This window comes from Poecilia latipinna, unplaced genomic scaffold (genome assembly GCF_001443285.1).
Source record: "Poecilia latipinna isolate Pla-1442-1.1 unplaced genomic scaffold, P_latipinna-1.0 Scaffold115, whole genome shotgun sequence".
Taxonomy (NCBI): Eukaryota; Metazoa; Chordata; class Actinopteri; order Cyprinodontiformes; family Poeciliidae; genus Poecilia; species Poecilia latipinna.
The window spans coordinates 365207-382414 of record NW_015112731.1 but is presented as its reverse complement, the minus strand read 5'-3'; the positions used below and the strand labels follow the sequence as shown (position 1 = coordinate 382414).

Here is a 17208-nt window from a genome sequence, read left to right as displayed (position 1 = left end):
TTCACATACTGGCTCTTTTTTTTTTTTTTTTAAATGCATCCGGATGATATATGGAGAAACCAACAAAACTGCTTGGAACAAGCAAAAGGTCTAAACTGCAAATAACTCTTTATGCACAAAACATAAAACGAAAATCCAGTATATTTTTGGAGCGCTATAAGATGTGATCTTTTATATTTAGCGGATTCGTTGAAACACTTGCATACCAGTGGAATTTTGTTGTGCAGTGGCATGAGGAGTACAAACAAAATAACGTCTCGACGTAGAAATCATAAGAACAGGCCAGAGGAGAGGAGAGACAATAAGCTACTGTGACAAAAAAAAAAAAAAAAAAAGGAGCCCGAGTGAACGAAGGGGGGAGTGGGAAGGCGGCGTCATAAAAGATACGGGTATCACCCGCTGCAGCTGTAAGGAGTACAGAGCCTGACAACCTGACTGTTGTAATTTGTCTGAGCGCTCGTGACTCATATCTGTGAGTCACTTCCACTGCATTTATTGGTTAAAATTTATTGTCTGGCAAAAATCATTTCGTGAACATGAACCGTATTGTTAAAAAAAAAATACGATGAAGGTGTGCAAGGCAGCTTCTTGGCGCTTGGAATCACCTTTTGATCAGAGACGGAGATGTCACTTCTTCAATAAAGCTTGAACAATATCTGATATATTGAAATGTTGCCTAGTTACTGGTGTGGGAAGCCAGAGCCAGTGCTGCGTTGCGCCGAGACGTTTCTTTGGTTTTTTTGTCTGCAGTTTGATTTCTAAGAGTTAAATGAGCTTCGTTTTTGTCTCTTATTAATTTTGGATGAAATATATTCTACTCCATATTTAGTTTCGTTTTTCAAATAAGAAATACCTGGTGTATATTAGTAAAAGAGGACCCATTTGATCTCAGCCCACCGAACCAGACAGTGTCAACTACATCAATAGGCAAAGATCTTTTTTGGCTCGCAAAGGAGCTGAGGCTGTAATGTTCCACCAGCAGCTTGATGCATTATAATTAAGATGGAAACTCATCAGTGAGAAGAAGGGCAACAACATTCAGACTTTAATTTTATCGAAAGCTTTAGATAATAAAAGTGAATGAAATCACGTTGGATAAAATTCTTCTAACATTGTTCTTTTCTTTAACAAGAAGGAGAAAAAAAAGGAAAGCATACTTATTGCTGGATCTGACAGAGTTTCACAATACAATGTGCATCTCAGTTTTTATCACAATCTGCAGTATTTTGAGTTTCATTTTTCCCCCAAACTTGCATTTCTGTCCTGTTTGGTTGACGTGATTGTTTTCTGTGTTCCCTAATTTACTCAGCACCTTCCACTAGTGCCTCAGCTTCCTGCGTTACCCAGTTGTTTCTCATCTGCTAATTAACTCACCTTTTTTAGAATTCCAGGAATCAATCTCCCTGTCAAAAGGAGTTCTTTGGTTTTCTCATTCAGTCCAAGATCCTCTTTTATTGTCGCCAGCCTGTTTTGTTGCTTTCATGAGTTCAGTTACAATTAAATTTCGTTCTCATCATGTGCCTCAAGCCTTCATTTTGCTGTTGTGGCCTCAAAATAAAATTAGCAAAAGTCATAACAGTGCGAAAACTCTTTTTCTGTTCTTAATAAGTGCATTATATGGAATCCCATTTCCGCCATGAAAGAAAAAATAAAAGACCAACAGGAAGTCATAATTTCGACTTTCGAAGTCATAATTATGAGATTCAAAGTCATAATTTCGACTTTCAAAGTCATAATTATGACTTTGAATCTCATAATTATGACTTCCTGTTGGCCTTTTATTTTTTTCTTTCATGGCAGAAATGGGCTTCCATAGAAATGGGCTGCCACACCTGGACTACATTTATTGGAGAAATAAAAACTAACATGGATCCAAAGAAATGCAAAGGTTGTCATTGGCCTTAAAAAAGTACTTGACCCAATCTATCACAACATACTGTTTCATAAATTAGAACAGTACGCAATCAGATGATTGGTGCTTAGAAACAAGCAGTTATTTGTGCAAGTGGGTGTGTATCAATCTCATTGTTGGGACTTTTCTTGTGGGGCTCTTTAGGGGTCATATTTTGATCTGAAACTAGTTATTCTGTATATAAATATGGATTTTGTATAGCCTTTGCTGATGGTTACAGACTGATTAAATGGATTAGTAAGAAGCAAATTATCACAAATTGTCAAAAAAAAAAAATTATTGACTCATGGAGTAATGTCCGTTCTTCTGAGTAAGTTATGAAATCTCCATCGATTTTGTGTGTGTTGCTTTTATACATGTTCAGTTTTTTTTTTTTTTTCTTTTTTAATAGCCTTGCCTTTTCTTTGGCGAAAAGTTGAAAGGAATCTATTTCTATGTGGAGGCTGCAGTTGGCTCAGTTCCCCTCAGTAGCTCTAAGAGAGACAGTGACCAAGGGGAACGGGTAGTGAGACGTTCCCGTTGAAATTTCTCGATAACGTCGGTGATGACAGGCTCTGAGGAGGCTGGAGCTCACCAACAGCCTGAGTGAGTGTTTCTATCTGCAGCCATATCTCTCTCTACCTTTCAGTGCCTGCTCTTTCTAGTCATTTCGCCGAAAACCCCCCGCATCGTGGTTCTGTGTCAGGAAGCAGTGCATCTCTATACTTTGTCCATCAACATTTTGGTTGCCTTCCCATGCTCTTATTAGAGAAATCCACATGCAGGTGTGTTAATCATTCCAAGGCATAGGCAACAACATGGCGGTTCATGCCTTATTTAATCAAGCTGAGCTGCTGCTAAATTCCCCCCTCTGTCATCGTCTTCCACCTCCCTCCTGTCTTGCTGTTTCTCCAGCTCTCCACGCCCAGAGATGGACTGCGTGACTCTGAAATTCATTTTTAGCACTAAATCCTGTCGGGGTAGGTTATTGAAGGATGTTAGCACACTTGTCAAACTGTGAACCGAGGTATTTGTTTGCGCCTCGCGTCTACTCAAGAATATGTCGAGAGTGTGCGAGTCTGCGCTATTTTTTGATCTCCAGTCTCACCGTATCGATTGCTTATCATTTTTCCGCCTTAGCAAAGCAGCATGGGACATTGCATACCAACAATAGATCCACATCTTGAATAGAAGCACACAGGAGGGCGTTCAGTTTACGTAAAGCATCTTCCGCTAGAGTACTGTTTTACAGCAAACACGTGGGGATAGATGACACTAATGGAACAGTTGCAGCATGACAACACAGCTATAAAGACACTTAGCACCAGGTGATTTCGAAGAGGGTTTTGTAGCCACCTATTGTACTTTGCATAAACAGCAAAATGTGTATTATTAGAACAAGACTCAGGGCTTTGAATGGAATATGTGCAGTTCTCCTGCCAGCTTAAAGTTTATACATGCGTACAGTCAGAAAAATTCAATGACATATTTTGTATGTTGTGTTTTTCCGATGAAATGTGTTGATGCTGAGTGTATTGTTGCATACGTTTACATTTACAAATATTTACATGTTTCTAATTAGTTTTTTCCTAGTGAGGCTATTAGCATAAAATCCACATAAAATGTTGGACACAAATCCCCAAAATATGACAAAAAAAAAAAAAAAGCCCATCAATTGTTATCAGGAACTCTGATGAAATAAGTGGGCAAAAATTATTGAACACATTTACAAAAATTTATGAAATACTTAACAAAAAAAGCATTTTTTGATTTTTTTTTTTTGTTAACTTTGAACACCTCATGAGAAACTTGTGTCATTGTTAAGCAGATCTGGAGGCTTTGGATTTACTGACTACTTATCATCGTGTTTGTCTTGCAGAAGGAATGGCTTTGCCTGAACTGTCAGACTCAAAAAGCAATGTCAGGCCAGCTGGGAGACGTCCCTCCACCATCCACGGCGTCCACAAAGAAGCAAGAACCCGCTTCGCCCCCCGACCTCTCCACCACCCCACTTCCTGCTGCTGTAGATAGCAAACCTGTAGCTGAACCAGTAGATCCAACCCCACCTGCTACCGAGATCAAGGTAGCAAATGCACCCACACCAGTTTCACCTGAACACACACACACTCCTGTAGAGGCCGTCCCTCAGGAAACGCCTGATTCAGAAGAACTGATAACGCTCTCATTAGCAGATGAATCGCCGTCTGATCAGCAGCTTTTAAATTCAGAGAGTTTAGCTGAGATAAACTCAGACATCCCACCTGTTGAGGACAAACCGCTCAGTTCTGAGAACATAGCAGAGGACAGTCCTCCTCCTGACACAGAGCTACCTGACACTAACCAACAAACACAGAGCGCAACTGTCAGTCAAATTCTAGCAGCTGAGGAACAACAGAGTAGCTGTGAGAAAGCGGCAGAGAATCATCCCCAGTCTGACACACAGGTTCTTAATGTTGAAGCGCAAACACAGTGTGGACCTGCCAGTCAAGTCCCAGCAGTCGAGCAACAAGGTAGCATTGACATTAGGGCAGAGGGTCTGTCTGTAACTGTTGAAGATGAAACACAAAGCCGATCGACAAATGCTGTTTCAGACACCACAGCTGACTCTGTCAAGGTAGAAACTGGTTCGGACGCCGAGACTGCTCAAAGCGAGGGTGCCGCTCCCGCAGAAGATCATAAAGCCGTCGAGTCGACACCTGAGACGCTTCCAGAAGCGACAGTTGAGCCAGCTGCTTCGGTGATCCATGACACAGTCACTGAGGAGGCTTCACCTCCGGTAAAGCCAGATTCGACTGCGACCGACGAAAACGAAAAGAAAATATGTGGAGTTTCGACTGACGAACCCCAAAATATGCCAGCAGAGGTAACTCTAACAGACGCAAAGTTAGAGATCGACAAACGAGACATCATTGAAGAATCAGGGGCAGACACTGTTGCAGCACTTGTTTGTAATGATGTTACTTCAGATAATATGTCAGCATCAGAGTTGATAAGCTCTGGAAACCCTGCTGCCAAAGTCGATGCACATGACAACACAGGGCAAGCATTACAAGCAACACCAGCAAACGATACAGAATTAGAGATTTCTTCGGTCATTGAAGATAAAAATTCTCCTGAAGTGTTAGAGGAAGCTGGTCCGGAAGCTGAAACAAGAAAACAGACTACAGACAACGAAGAGGAGCCAGGTTTGGTAGATGTCTCTCCTGTTGCAGCTCCATTAGAGAAAGAAACTAATGTTCAAGAGAAAGCAAAAATAGAGAGCGCCGATGAAACCAAAGACTCTGAGAAAATTATTGATGACAAGAAAATTGCTCTGGATAAAACACCTGAGAAAGATAATGAACTAGTGGGAGTTGATGCTGAAGTAAAAGTAGGCACAGTAGAACCAGCAGAAGTGAAGTCAGAGGAGGGGGAATCATTAAAAGAGGAGGGAATTACAAAAGAAACAGTTGATGACCAAAAAGTTCTCAGAAAACATGATGATGAAGCATGCTTAATTGGAGCAGTCAGCAATGATGCTGAAAATATTCTAATGGAGGTAGAAAAAGAAAGTGCTGCAGCAGTAACTGTCCCAGAGGAGATGCCGAAAGAGGATGCTCACATAAATAAAGATATACAGCAAGAAACCAAGTCTGAGGCTGTTGAAGGAAGCCCTGTTGAGACGACGACGGCGTCGTTACAGAAATCCGAAGAAAAAGAAGACTCTCCTGCAGTAGCAGAGGCTGTACCACGGACAAGAAAACAAAGGCTGGCGGATAGCACTTCAGAGATGGATGAACAGTCTGACAAAGCAGCGGTTATCTCTGATCCACCATCTGTCGAATCAAGACGGCAAGAAGCGAATGCTGCTGAGGTGCCAGTTAAAAGTGTACAACCTGTGCTAACCTCAGCCGATACCATCGAAACAACAAAACCCAGTGATGAAACCTGTGAGGAGGAAGACTGTGAGGGTGAGGCAGAAGCTGGGTTGAGTGCCACAAAATATCAAAATGACTCTGAGGAAGTTGTTGAGCCATCAGTCAAGGATAGGGAGGCAGAAACTGACAAGAAAGAGGATGAGTCACAGGCTGTCGTTGGCAGCCTGAAGGAAGCTATTTCAGTATCTGAAGCAAGTGCAGTGTGTGACAAAGATTGCAATACAGTGTTTGATGCAGAAGTGAGCTCCACTTCAGAGAAGCGTGAAGCTTCAGACCATGTGCCTGCTGTAGTACCTTCAATCCCATTAGCAGAATCTGAAATCCAGTCTGTAGTTAGTGAGAACGATGCCGGTTTGAAGGAGGAAGGCACGGAGGAGCAAATGGATGCAAAAACTAAGCATGTGGAAAAGCATGGCGATGACGATGCAGTTACTGAGGTGACCATAATGTCTAGCGAGTGTAGCGTTAGATTCTTAAACCCTTGTGTATTTCTGCTATATTTTCTAAATTGGGTGTAGAAACTAATAGCATATAGGAGATGGAAATAGTTATCAGTGTTGAATTTTAGTTGAAAATAGCTAAAGTCTTTCAAACATAGTCGAATGTATTTGTAATATGTTTTAGAACATGTGCTTTAATATAGTCAACCAAATGGTTTTTTGTAGATTAAAATTTCTTTTGCAACTTTTCATTACAGTATGTAAGAAAAAAGCCATCCCCGTACAAGAATACTGAAAAATTTTTTTTTTGAAAAAGATTGTTTACTGCCAAAAGTAACAATGAATTTCTTTCTATTTACCAGATCAAACAAGAGGAGACCTTGAAACAGCCTGAGTTGAAAGAAGCTAAAGAAGACAATCTCACAAGCCCATCAGACCTGGCAAAACTAGAAAGCTCTGTGCTTCCCATTCTAGAGGCCCAGGTAGACACAGAGCAGGAGGAGAAACAGACCAATACTTTAAAGACCAGACGCAAATTGGAGGTTCTTCCTCTCTCACCCGATTCGCCCAGTTCAGAAGAGGATAAAAACCTTTCAGAGAAGAATGCCAAAAGTACTGGAAAGAAAAAGCTTCTTGTGCCAATTGATGTCAAGGCAGATTCCTTGGACGACAGCAGCGAAAGTTTTGGAAAAGAAAGCCCGATGTCCGGAGATGATGAGGAGTTCATCAGGAAACAGATCATAGAAATGAGTGAGAATGAGGACGCCTCTCCATCGGACGAAGAAAGCTTAGTCAGGCGAAAGATTAGAGATGACGAGAAGAAGCCAAATGAGGAGAAGAAAGAAGAGAAAAGCATATCAGGAAAAACAAGACGGCTAACTAAGAAAACTACTATTAGTCCCGATGATGATGACGTTCAGGAATTCACAGTGTCAGCCGACAAATCTGATATTATCAAAGAGGATGAGAAGGAACAAAAAGAAGAGGAAGATCAAAGAATTTCTGCACCCCGCAAGTTACAAACTTTTGAGCTGAATGTAACCAGCAGCCCTATATGTATACCTAGTGCAGATGGAGAGCCTGAAATAGAAAGTCTAACAGACTCTCCAGATGATCGGTCTCGGGGTGAAGGGTCATCTAGTCTACATGCATCTAGCTTCACTCCTGGAACATCGCCGACGTCTCTTTCATCCATGGACGAGGATAGCGACAGCAGCCCAAGTCATGTTCGTACCGGTGAGGGTAAACGGCACAGAAAAGCCAAGCACCGACAAACTGGGCAAATGCTACCAACTATTGAAGACTCATCAGAGGAGGAAGAGTTAAGGGAGGAGGAGGAACTTCTCAGGGAGCAAGAAAAGCAAAAGGGCTCAGGAAAAAAGTCCAAGAAAGACAAGGATGAGATTCGGGCCCAAAGAAGGCGAGAGCATACAAAGACACCTCCGAGCAACCTTTCTCCAATTGAAGATGCCTCACCAACTGAAGAACAGAGACAGGAAGCCGAAATGGAGGAGATCAGACGGTCGTCCTGCTCCGATTTTTCCCCTAGTATTGAATCAGATCCTGAAGGATTTGAGATCCATGCCGCAAAAATTGCAGAAGTGCAAAAAACATATCGGCTGCCTATATCTGTATCTCTTCACTCCCCAACAGATGATCAAAACACTGATAAATCTCAGAAGAAAGCTCTCAAATCTGCTGATGAGGCCTATGAAGAAATCATGCTAAAGGCTAAATCCCCAACAGTCGACACAGGTGAAATTCAAGCAGAAAAGGAAACGGTATATGGTGGCATGCTTATCGAAGACTATATTTATCCATCTCTTCTTGACAATTCTTTTGATCGGGAAGAGACGGAGAAAATGTCTGTTCCTGTTGAACCCAAAAAACTGAGATCGCCCGATGAAGTTTATGAGGACATGATCAAGAAGAGAAAGGAATTCATGCAGCTAGAACAGGAATATGAAAATATAAAGCCAAAAAATGAAGCCCCTAATCCAAAAATTGTGTTTCAACCAGCTGAAAGCACCTTCCTACAAAGCGGCACGGTGACATTAGGCAAAGACGGGAAGCCACTGTTGGATGCCGAAGCAGCCTACGAGGAGTTGATGAAAAGAGTTCTAACTCCAGGAACAAGCCCAACTCAGCCTGAGCCAGAAATTGAAAGTACTTCATCAAAAAAGGTTCTTCACCCTATTCCAGACTTAAAGGTAACACAATGCTCTTCTGGAGAGTTATCCTCTGATGATGAAACTACAGTTAAAAAGGAACAGGTGGTGACGGGAACATCAGATATAACATCAGAAAAGCAATCTCAACATGTAAAAGAAGCATCTGAGATGTCCCCTTCAACCACAACAGAACAGACAGAACAGCAGCCCGACAATGAAACCTCTACTTCTCAGGTTGAACTTGTGGACCTTTCTAGTACTGTTCCGAGATCATCAGCTTCTGTTATTGCTAATGTGTCACCGCTACCAACAGTCCCCCAATACACACCTAGTATATCTAGTGTAGTGTCAACAGCTCCCCCTGTGCCCCCTAAGCCAAATATTTTGCGCCGGGCTAATTCTCAGGAAAAAGGAGAAGAACCTGTTGCGCCACCCCAGCCTCCTCCCACTCCACCAAAACCCACAGTTTTTCCCAGGAAAGCCCCAGTTCCACTTCCACCTCAGGCTTCAGCACCTGTGAAAAAATCTGAGCCGGTGACTATGACGTCACCCCAAGGATCGCCTGTTCGACAAGTTGTTACTCCAACGTACAAACCTCATATTCCACCTCCTGTTCCTCCAAAGCCAGCTATTCATGGGATTGTGGACAGTCACAGATCAGCACATGGTGTCAAACCACCAATTGCACCAAAGCCTGGTTCACAGCCACCTTCACCTGCTCATGCCCCTCTTCCAACAAGACCTACGGTACTTCCCACTGGTCCAAATGACTCAGTCCTTAATTTGAGCCCCTCTACAGAGGGCAAGACATTTCAACCTTCACCAAAGTCTCCTTCTTCCCCAAGATATGCCAGCAATCTTCGTGACACGTATGTAGTCATCACACTGCCATCCCAGCCTAGCTCTCCAGTTGACAGTGTCACAACTCAAGCCCCCTCTGGTCCTGGACCGGCGTCTCCCTCAAAGCAGGGTCAGCATGAGGGTTATTATCAACCACAGCCTCAACACCCATATCCAAAGCAAAATCAACAGCAACCAACCCCTCCTCCTCAGACAACCAGAGTGCCTCTGGCGTATACACGTGTCACAGAGTCTATTGAAAAACAAGAGATTTGCAGCCCAGAGAAACACGTTTCTAGTTCTTGTCACATAATTGAGGCCATATCTGCTTCAGCACAGCCATCTGTTATGCCTAACCTCATATCGCAAGTGGTTACTACGGAAGTTCAAAGAACCACTGTCTCCGTTGTTCATGAAAGAACACCACCGCCAGTACCAGCTCCAAGAGCAACTGATGTCCCAATGTCAATGGAGAAACCTAAGCCTCAAATACTAGCACAGACTGAAACGGCCTCACTTCCCTCTGAGGTGGTAGATCTTAGAACTGTTAAGGTTGATTCAGATTCAAACATGAATGGCGTTGATCTGTCCACCGCTCCAGATTCAAGACGCCAGTCTTTTGTGAGTGATGTCAGTCGCCACATCAGTGCAGTGCAATCACCTGTGGTCAACCTCAGCACTGAATCCTCCACTGTTTCAATAGTGGCTGACAGCATCACTATTGTGACCTGTTCTGCCACAATTCAGCAATGTGACAACATAGAAGTTTCTCAAGTTTCGTCCGTGCCCCTTCAGTTGACAAAAAATAAGGCTTTTGAACCCGTTTCTCAAATTGTATATCGACCTGTTGAGTCTCAGCCCTCCACTCTTGCAACAGCAGAAATCCCAATTAACCTTTCAGTTGGATCGAATACAGGTGCAGTAGGTTTCCAAGCTATGCCAGTCACTGCTTCAGTCCCTCCTGTGGCAACCTGTGTTGCCAACGGATTAACTACAGGAAGAACCACAGTGGCAGGAGCTGTTGATCTTAGTACCTCAAAACCTTTCAATACTTTGGTATCGGTTGACGTGACATCTGCAGACGTGTTTACAACCGTAATCGCAGACGACGGCAAACCAGTGGATCTAACAGCAGGGAAGAGAGCTGTGTGCTGCGATGTTGTGTACAAGCTGCCATTTGCAGGAAGTTGTGCAACTCAGCAGCCCACCACGCCTCTGCCTGAGGATCGTTTTGGATATCGTGATGACCATTATCAATTTGACCGAACACCTTATGGCATGAGAGGGTTTGGTGGAATTAAGCCCTCCATGTCAGACACCAATCTTGCAGAAGCTGGGTTATTCATGTACAAGAGTAAGAACAGTTATAATTTCAGTGTCACAACAGAGGGAGCAGTAGATCTGACCTCAGCGAAGATATCAGATGCAGGTCAGTGCAGTGACATTGCGGATCTGTCACTTAAATGTCACTTTGAACTGCCTCCACTTATTCATGGCTAATGTGGACTTTTCATTTCTTTTGCTTTATTTTGCATGGATTTTATTGTGTTTTTCATTCAACATATTTTTTTTTGCATGTGCCTGTTTTGCTTCTTCCACCTCTATTGTTTTTTTTTTTTTTTTGGTTTTTTGTTTTTTATCTTGGCAGCATTTTTTTTATTTGCTGAAGGCATGGCTTGATTCTGAATGAATTGTCTAAAAAACATGGACTAAAAATATATTTTTGACTTTTGACAGGTGAAGCTGTTGACTACTCCAAGAAAGGCAGTTATGCAGGAATGACAATCCCCCCATATTCCCATTCAAGTGCCACAAGCGCTGTCAGTTCACTCTTTGGGACAAGTAGTGTTTTAAGGTCATCAAATGGAGTGGTCTACTCATCTGTTGCAGCGCCAGTCCCATCAACATATGCAATTACTACTCAACCAGGATCCATATTTAGTACAGCTTATAATACCTTTTCAGGTATGCACACAAGTGATACCATGCCTTCTTTGTCCAATCTCCAGAATTTACCACTTACAAGATCCCACAGTTTTCTCTCTACCATTTCCACAACAGAAGAACAAGGAGATGCTCCTCTTAACCTGGAGATCTCAAAGGGAGGTGTTGCTACTGTCAATGGTACAGCTACAGCAGCTGCATCTTTATCCCTTGACACATATACAGATGCATCCCTGGAGGCAATAGCCGCTTCACTGGAAGCTCTCTCGTCCCCCATGGTTCCTGGAGATGGCCAGTATCAGGCAGAGCGAGAGAGGCTAGAAATGGAAAAGCTGAAGCAGCAGCGCTTAGCTGAGGAATTGGAATGGGAGCGGCAGAATATCCAGCGCTTCCGTGAGCAAGAACAACTCCTAGTACAGAAGGAATTGGAAGAGTTGCAAGCCATGAAGCAGCAGATCCTGACTCAACAGGAGGAGGAAAGACAGGCTCATCTGATGATGCAAAAGGAAACGTATGCTCAACAACAGCAGCAACTTGAGCAAATACAAAGACTCCAAGAACAACTGCGGCTACAGTTGGAAGAGCAAAAGCTTCGTCAGATGTACCCAGGTGCAGACATCCCAGGTCATGGCGTACAGGAGGCCATTGTCCTAGGACCTGATGGAACAGTGCTTTCTCGAAAAATCACAGATAGCGGATGTCAGACAGATGAAGAGGACGAAGCACTAAGCAAAGCTTACACAGCAGGAAGAAAAAAGAAAAGTGTTAAAAAGAGTGTTGATAGCTGCGTCCAGACTGATGATGAGGATCAAGAGGAATGGGAGGCCCAGAGAAGTCGACAAAGCCGTCCCCGTACTGCTAGAGGTGATAGGGGTGGGGGATCAGAAATGTCTCTTCAAGCCCACACTGAAATTTCTATACAAACTGACACGGATGGGAATATTCGAATGGACACTAGAATGGAGGTGTCAGATTCAGAAAGGACCTCACCAAAGAAACGCCCTACTCCCTTAGAAATAGCCCAGTCTGCAAACCTAAAACCAGAATTTTCTTCCCTTCAAGGGCATCCTAAATCGCCTAAAGTACTATATTCTCCTGTATCACCATGTATATCACCTAGCAAATCCCTTGAATTTGTGTCCTATGATAAGTCCCTAGGCGATACCAGCCCACAAAAGCTAAGGGAAAGCATAGACCCATCAAAATCCTCTCCAGCAAGTCCTCGGGGACACAAAACCATGCAGCGATCGATGTCTGACCCAAAGCCCATGAGTCCAACAGGAGAAGAAAGGGCAACATCTGGTACGCAGTGTGGTGATGGCCATCCGGTGAGTATCGCATTCTCCCACACCACTGTGACAAATGTCAGACACTTGCACAAAGGTAAAGAAATGAGCAGGATGTTGCTGGTGTTAATTTTTTTTTCCCATTTGCTTTGTAATGAGTAAAATGGATTTAAGTATATTTAAGGAAAACATTTTTTCTGTCGCAGCAAATTTCATGAAAAGATATGAAAAAAATTCTCCCTAAGCAGTGAGAATTCCATACCTTCATTAATTGTTGTTTAAAATAAGCTGAACATGCAGAAAGAAATGTTGACTCTCAAGTTTTAAGAAAGACAAATAACTACTTTGTTGGACTGTAGAGTACACATCAACGTTTTGTGACTTTTATGGGAATAAATGCAGAAACAGAAAAAAAATGGTGATACACAAGTACCTACCATCACTTACCCAAGAAAGCAATACTGGCCAAAGATAGCCCCGCCTTTACAGATTAGACACTATAAATGTTATCAGATATTCAAACATGTTTGGGTGTTAAGGTTCTATGTTACCATTTTATTTGCTATAGGGGAAAGGATCAGGCGGCACACCCACCGAGACGCAAAAGAAGGTGAAAAGGACTCTTCCCAATCCCCCCTCTGAAGAAGAGTCAACAACAAGTGGACAGACGGCATACACCACGAACTCAGCTCGCCGAAGAATGTGCCGAAATTCAAACATGGCACGTGCCAAGATCTTACAAGACATTGATCGGGAGCTGGATCTGGTTGAGCGAGAGTCTTCCAAGCTCCGCAAAAGACAGGCAGAACTCGACGAAGAGGAGAAAGAGATTGATGCTAAGCTGAGGTATTTGGAGATGGGGATCAATCGCAGAAAAGATGCACTTTTAAAGGAAAGGGAGAAAAGAGAAAGGGCCTACTTACAGAGTGTCGCAGAGGATAGAGATTACATGTCAGACAGTGAGGTTAGTAACATCCGAGAGACCAGGAGTGTCGAAGATGGTGGTGAAGATGAGGACATAGAGGACCACCTTCTTGAGCGCCCCAGAACAGCTCCTCACTCAGAACTTGATGATTTTGCTCCTCCCCAAACCAAGCATGAGTATGGAAAATACTCTCAGTACCAATATCCTCAAAGCCAATACCAGCAGTCAATCTATCAGACTCCACAGTCGTACCAATCTCACTCCATCTACTCCTCTGTTCCTTCACTTACCACTGCCCAGCAGCAGAGTTACCAGCAGATGCTTTTGTTGCAGCAGAAAGCGGCAAGGCAAGCGGCTCTCCTGTCAGAGCTCGATGCGACTAAATACGATGTCATTAGCCGTCAGCCTGATCCCACGTCGTCAGCTTATCTTGGTGTCAAATATGACAAATACGGTAACCATCTAGACCTCAGAGCCCTGGAGGTGGGAAGCATAGCAGGTAGCCCAATGTCAGCCGTTTCTGATTCCTACTACACAGAGGTGGAACACCACACACCTCGGAGCTACATGCTGCTGGAAGACGCTGCAGAGTTAGCTAAGACCTCCACAGGTCTGTCTTCGTCTTACAGTCTAGCCGAGCGGGAACTGGCTAAGGCAGAGAAGCTTTTGCGTAGAAGTGCTGCAGATCTTGGGTCTACTGACTATCTGGGCTCCACCTCTAGGCTCCATGCTTTTGGAAAGACTCCTGATGAAGAGGATACAATGGAGGAACCCTATGAATTAAAACTCCTGAAGCAGCAGCTCAAGCAGGAGTTTAGACGAAGTACAGGTGGCACAGAAAGCTTAGAACAACTGACGGGTCTCTCCCAAAACTACTATACTCCAAGCACTGGTGTCTCTAGTTATTCCCAAAGACACTATCCAAAGTCAGACAAATACAGCATCAGTCGACTTACTCTTGAGAAGCAGGCAGCAAAACAACTCCCAGCATCAGTTTTGTACCAAAAGCACAAAACTCCAATACTAGATCCTAAAATCTCCTCCAAGTATTCCTCTATAACAGACAACAGGGGTTTGGAAACTGATTATAACTATTTGGGCTCTACCAGTGCATCGCCCAGATCCAGCAGGCTGCTGCAGGATGAAATTACATTCGGCCTTCGAAAGAATATTGCAGAGCAACAAAAGTATCTTGGGTCTACCTTGGGAGCCAATTTAGCTGGATCCCTAAATTTGGGCCAGAGCTTGGGCTTGGACTCTGCTTATCCTAGTGGTAGCCGGTCAAGACCCTCATCCAGACCTACTTCGTGCTACGGCCTGGACTTGTCAATCAAAAGGGACCTTTCGAGTTCTTCACTGAGGCTTAAAGGAGACGGAGAGTCATCTGGAGACGGTCCAAGTTATCAAACCCCCTCTGGTCGCACCAAGCCCACCAGCCTTCCAATTGTGCAAAGCAGTCGTGGACGAATTCCTATCGTGGCACAGAACTCAGAGGAAGAGAGTCCGTTAAGCCCTGTTGGTCAACCAATGGGCATGGCTCGTGCGTCAGCTGGTCCCCTGCCTCCTATTTCAGCTGACTCGAGGGACCAATTTGGTTCCTGCATGTCCCTACAAGATTCCCAGCAGCAGCAACATATACGAGAAGAGCCAACAAGGGGTAGGAGTTATGTGCTGCTGGATGATCTTCAGGGCACAATGTCAGATAGTGAAGGTAAAAAACAAACTTGTAAGACTGCATCTCTTTCCGTTTTAAGTGTCTTGTGAATAATAGTTTGTGGGTGAAATCTGCATTGAATACTAGCATGCATGACATCAATATTTAGCTTGAGATTAGTATTTTAAAATGTGCATGTTTCTTTATTTTTGTTCTTCTACTCAACATTTACTTTGTTGTGCATCTTGTTTTCAGTACCTGTCCATAACTGTTGTCTGTAGGTTCAGATCTAAGGTGTATGCATGTCTTTGTCTGTCATACTGACTTTGTTTGCGTATATATTGTAGCATTTCTCTTTACATTCACTGTATAGTCTCATCTTCTTCTGTTTGCATGACAATCTAATTTGTAGGGATTCCTCCCATCAAATATAATGTAACAGTTTCTAAATTTATCTGTGACGTTTTATGGTCGAGGGCACTCTAACACGGCACAACAAAAAACCACAAGATCCTGGTATCACAGAATGAAATGCATTACATTTGATGGAAAACATATTTCTGCATAATAAATTCAAATCTTTAACTTGCATGTCTTTTATGCTTGTCTTTTGAAATGTGTGTATTGCATGTCATTTATCATTTTGTCTTTCGTGGGTTATACTTGTATTTCTCATCGAGATTTACATGTGTACACATACTTTAAGTTCAACACTTTAAGTCAAATGGAGAAAAAAACCCAGCTAAAAACAACCTTTGCTTTTATTTCTAAGAGGTCATTACTTAAAAGCAAAATAAAAAACTGAGACCAAGTCCTTTTGAATACTTTTGAAGTAAAAACAACCCAATCTGAGTGGTTTTGGAAACACACTCTTTTGTCAAATAGGACATTTACGTCTGAGTATATTTAAAACTACAGGACTGGGTAATGGATTCAACCAAATACGCAATGAGTTTTTAGCTAAAAAAGAAAAAAAAATTGTTGCCAGGGCTAATTGTTGTCATTTAGGCTACAAAAGAATTACTTAAAAAATAACCTGTCACCCGGATTACTGGACAACTAGAATTTGGATACAAATAATAGTTGCCTTACTCTTGATGTGTTTTTTTGTTTGTTTGTTTTTTTTTTTTTTCCATTTTAATGCGCCATCTTCTGCTAGGAGAGAGCTAAGGTGTCAGCAGAAAAAAAGAAATTGTCAGTTCTCCTTGTTCAAGGACCTAGTAAGATTGTCTATCTTTCAAGCAAAATGTGTGCTTTCCTAGTTTGATGCATTAGAGAAAATGGCAGATATCTAGCAGACGGCCGTTTATCATTAATCAGAACCAGAGTCCAGGCATAACATTGTGTTATTTATGGATCCACCTGGCCATGCTCCATTTCCTCATCAGCTTTTAACTTGGGATATTTTATTGTTTCTGTTTGTTGTTGTGCTGACAACAAACAAACTTGATGCACCTCTCCCACTAAAATGTCAATACCCCCCATTTACTGTTATGACTTAAACATATAGGCCTTTATTTTTACATTACTTGCCTAAAAAATAAGCAAAAGGAAAAAGTCAGTTTAAAGTTCTGGACAATCGTTTTCATTCTGTCTGGTAAATATAGCAATTGCCAAGATTTTGCGATGTAAACCAATTTGCCTTAATTGCAGCCCCATGTGATTCCATGATGGCATTGAACAGGGACGATGCAACTGATGGTAGAGTATTAGTTCAGTTCTACAGTTATCCACAAGCTAACATACTAACCTGAACCACAAGTACAGTGTGTCTCTCGACGGCATTATGACTAAATGTTGGGGGAAATGAGTGCAGAATCTGCTTAAAAACAGTTTGAAGCAGATTTCGTTGCAAATGTAATAAAATATGTTTTGAATAAAAACCGCCTGCTTTCAATTGAGGAAAATTGATATTCATGTATACAACACCCAACATTTACATTCCTGGAGGATTTTATTGCCCTTTACTATTCGATCATACACACTTCAGTAACCCTGTCTAAGTCATCCACAAACTGCATTACTTTTCTGCTTATTTCACATCAATGTTCCTTTTGCCACTCAGTTTGTACTTCACCAATATGTTTTCATCTTTCATAATTAGCTGTGTCCTTATGAGCATGAAATCACATTTAGATAC

General features: G+C 42.5%; 1 protein-coding gene across 9 annotated transcripts in view; it reads left to right on the top strand.

Annotated features, from left to right (window-relative positions):
* Positions 1-17208, top strand: part of pcloa (piccolo presynaptic cytomatrix protein a) — a 52978-nt gene that overhangs the window by 13568 nt on the left and 22202 nt on the right. For 7 of the 9 annotated variants that reach the window (XM_015028151.1, XM_015028150.1, XM_015028148.1 and 4 more), the window contains 5 exons: positions 3771-3974; positions 6611-10688; positions 10997-12531; positions 13058-15125; positions 16722-16769. In XM_015028151.1, the coding sequence (XP_014883637.1) occupies positions 3771-3974; positions 6611-10688; positions 10997-12531; positions 13058-15125; positions 16722-16769 (7933 nt within the window). Of the gene's footprint in view, positions 1-3770; positions 6246-6610; positions 10689-10996; positions 12532-13057; positions 15126-16721; positions 16770-17208 lie in introns of all 9 variants that reach the window. The other 2 variants (XM_015028146.1, XM_015028149.1) reach the window with 2 other exon arrangements.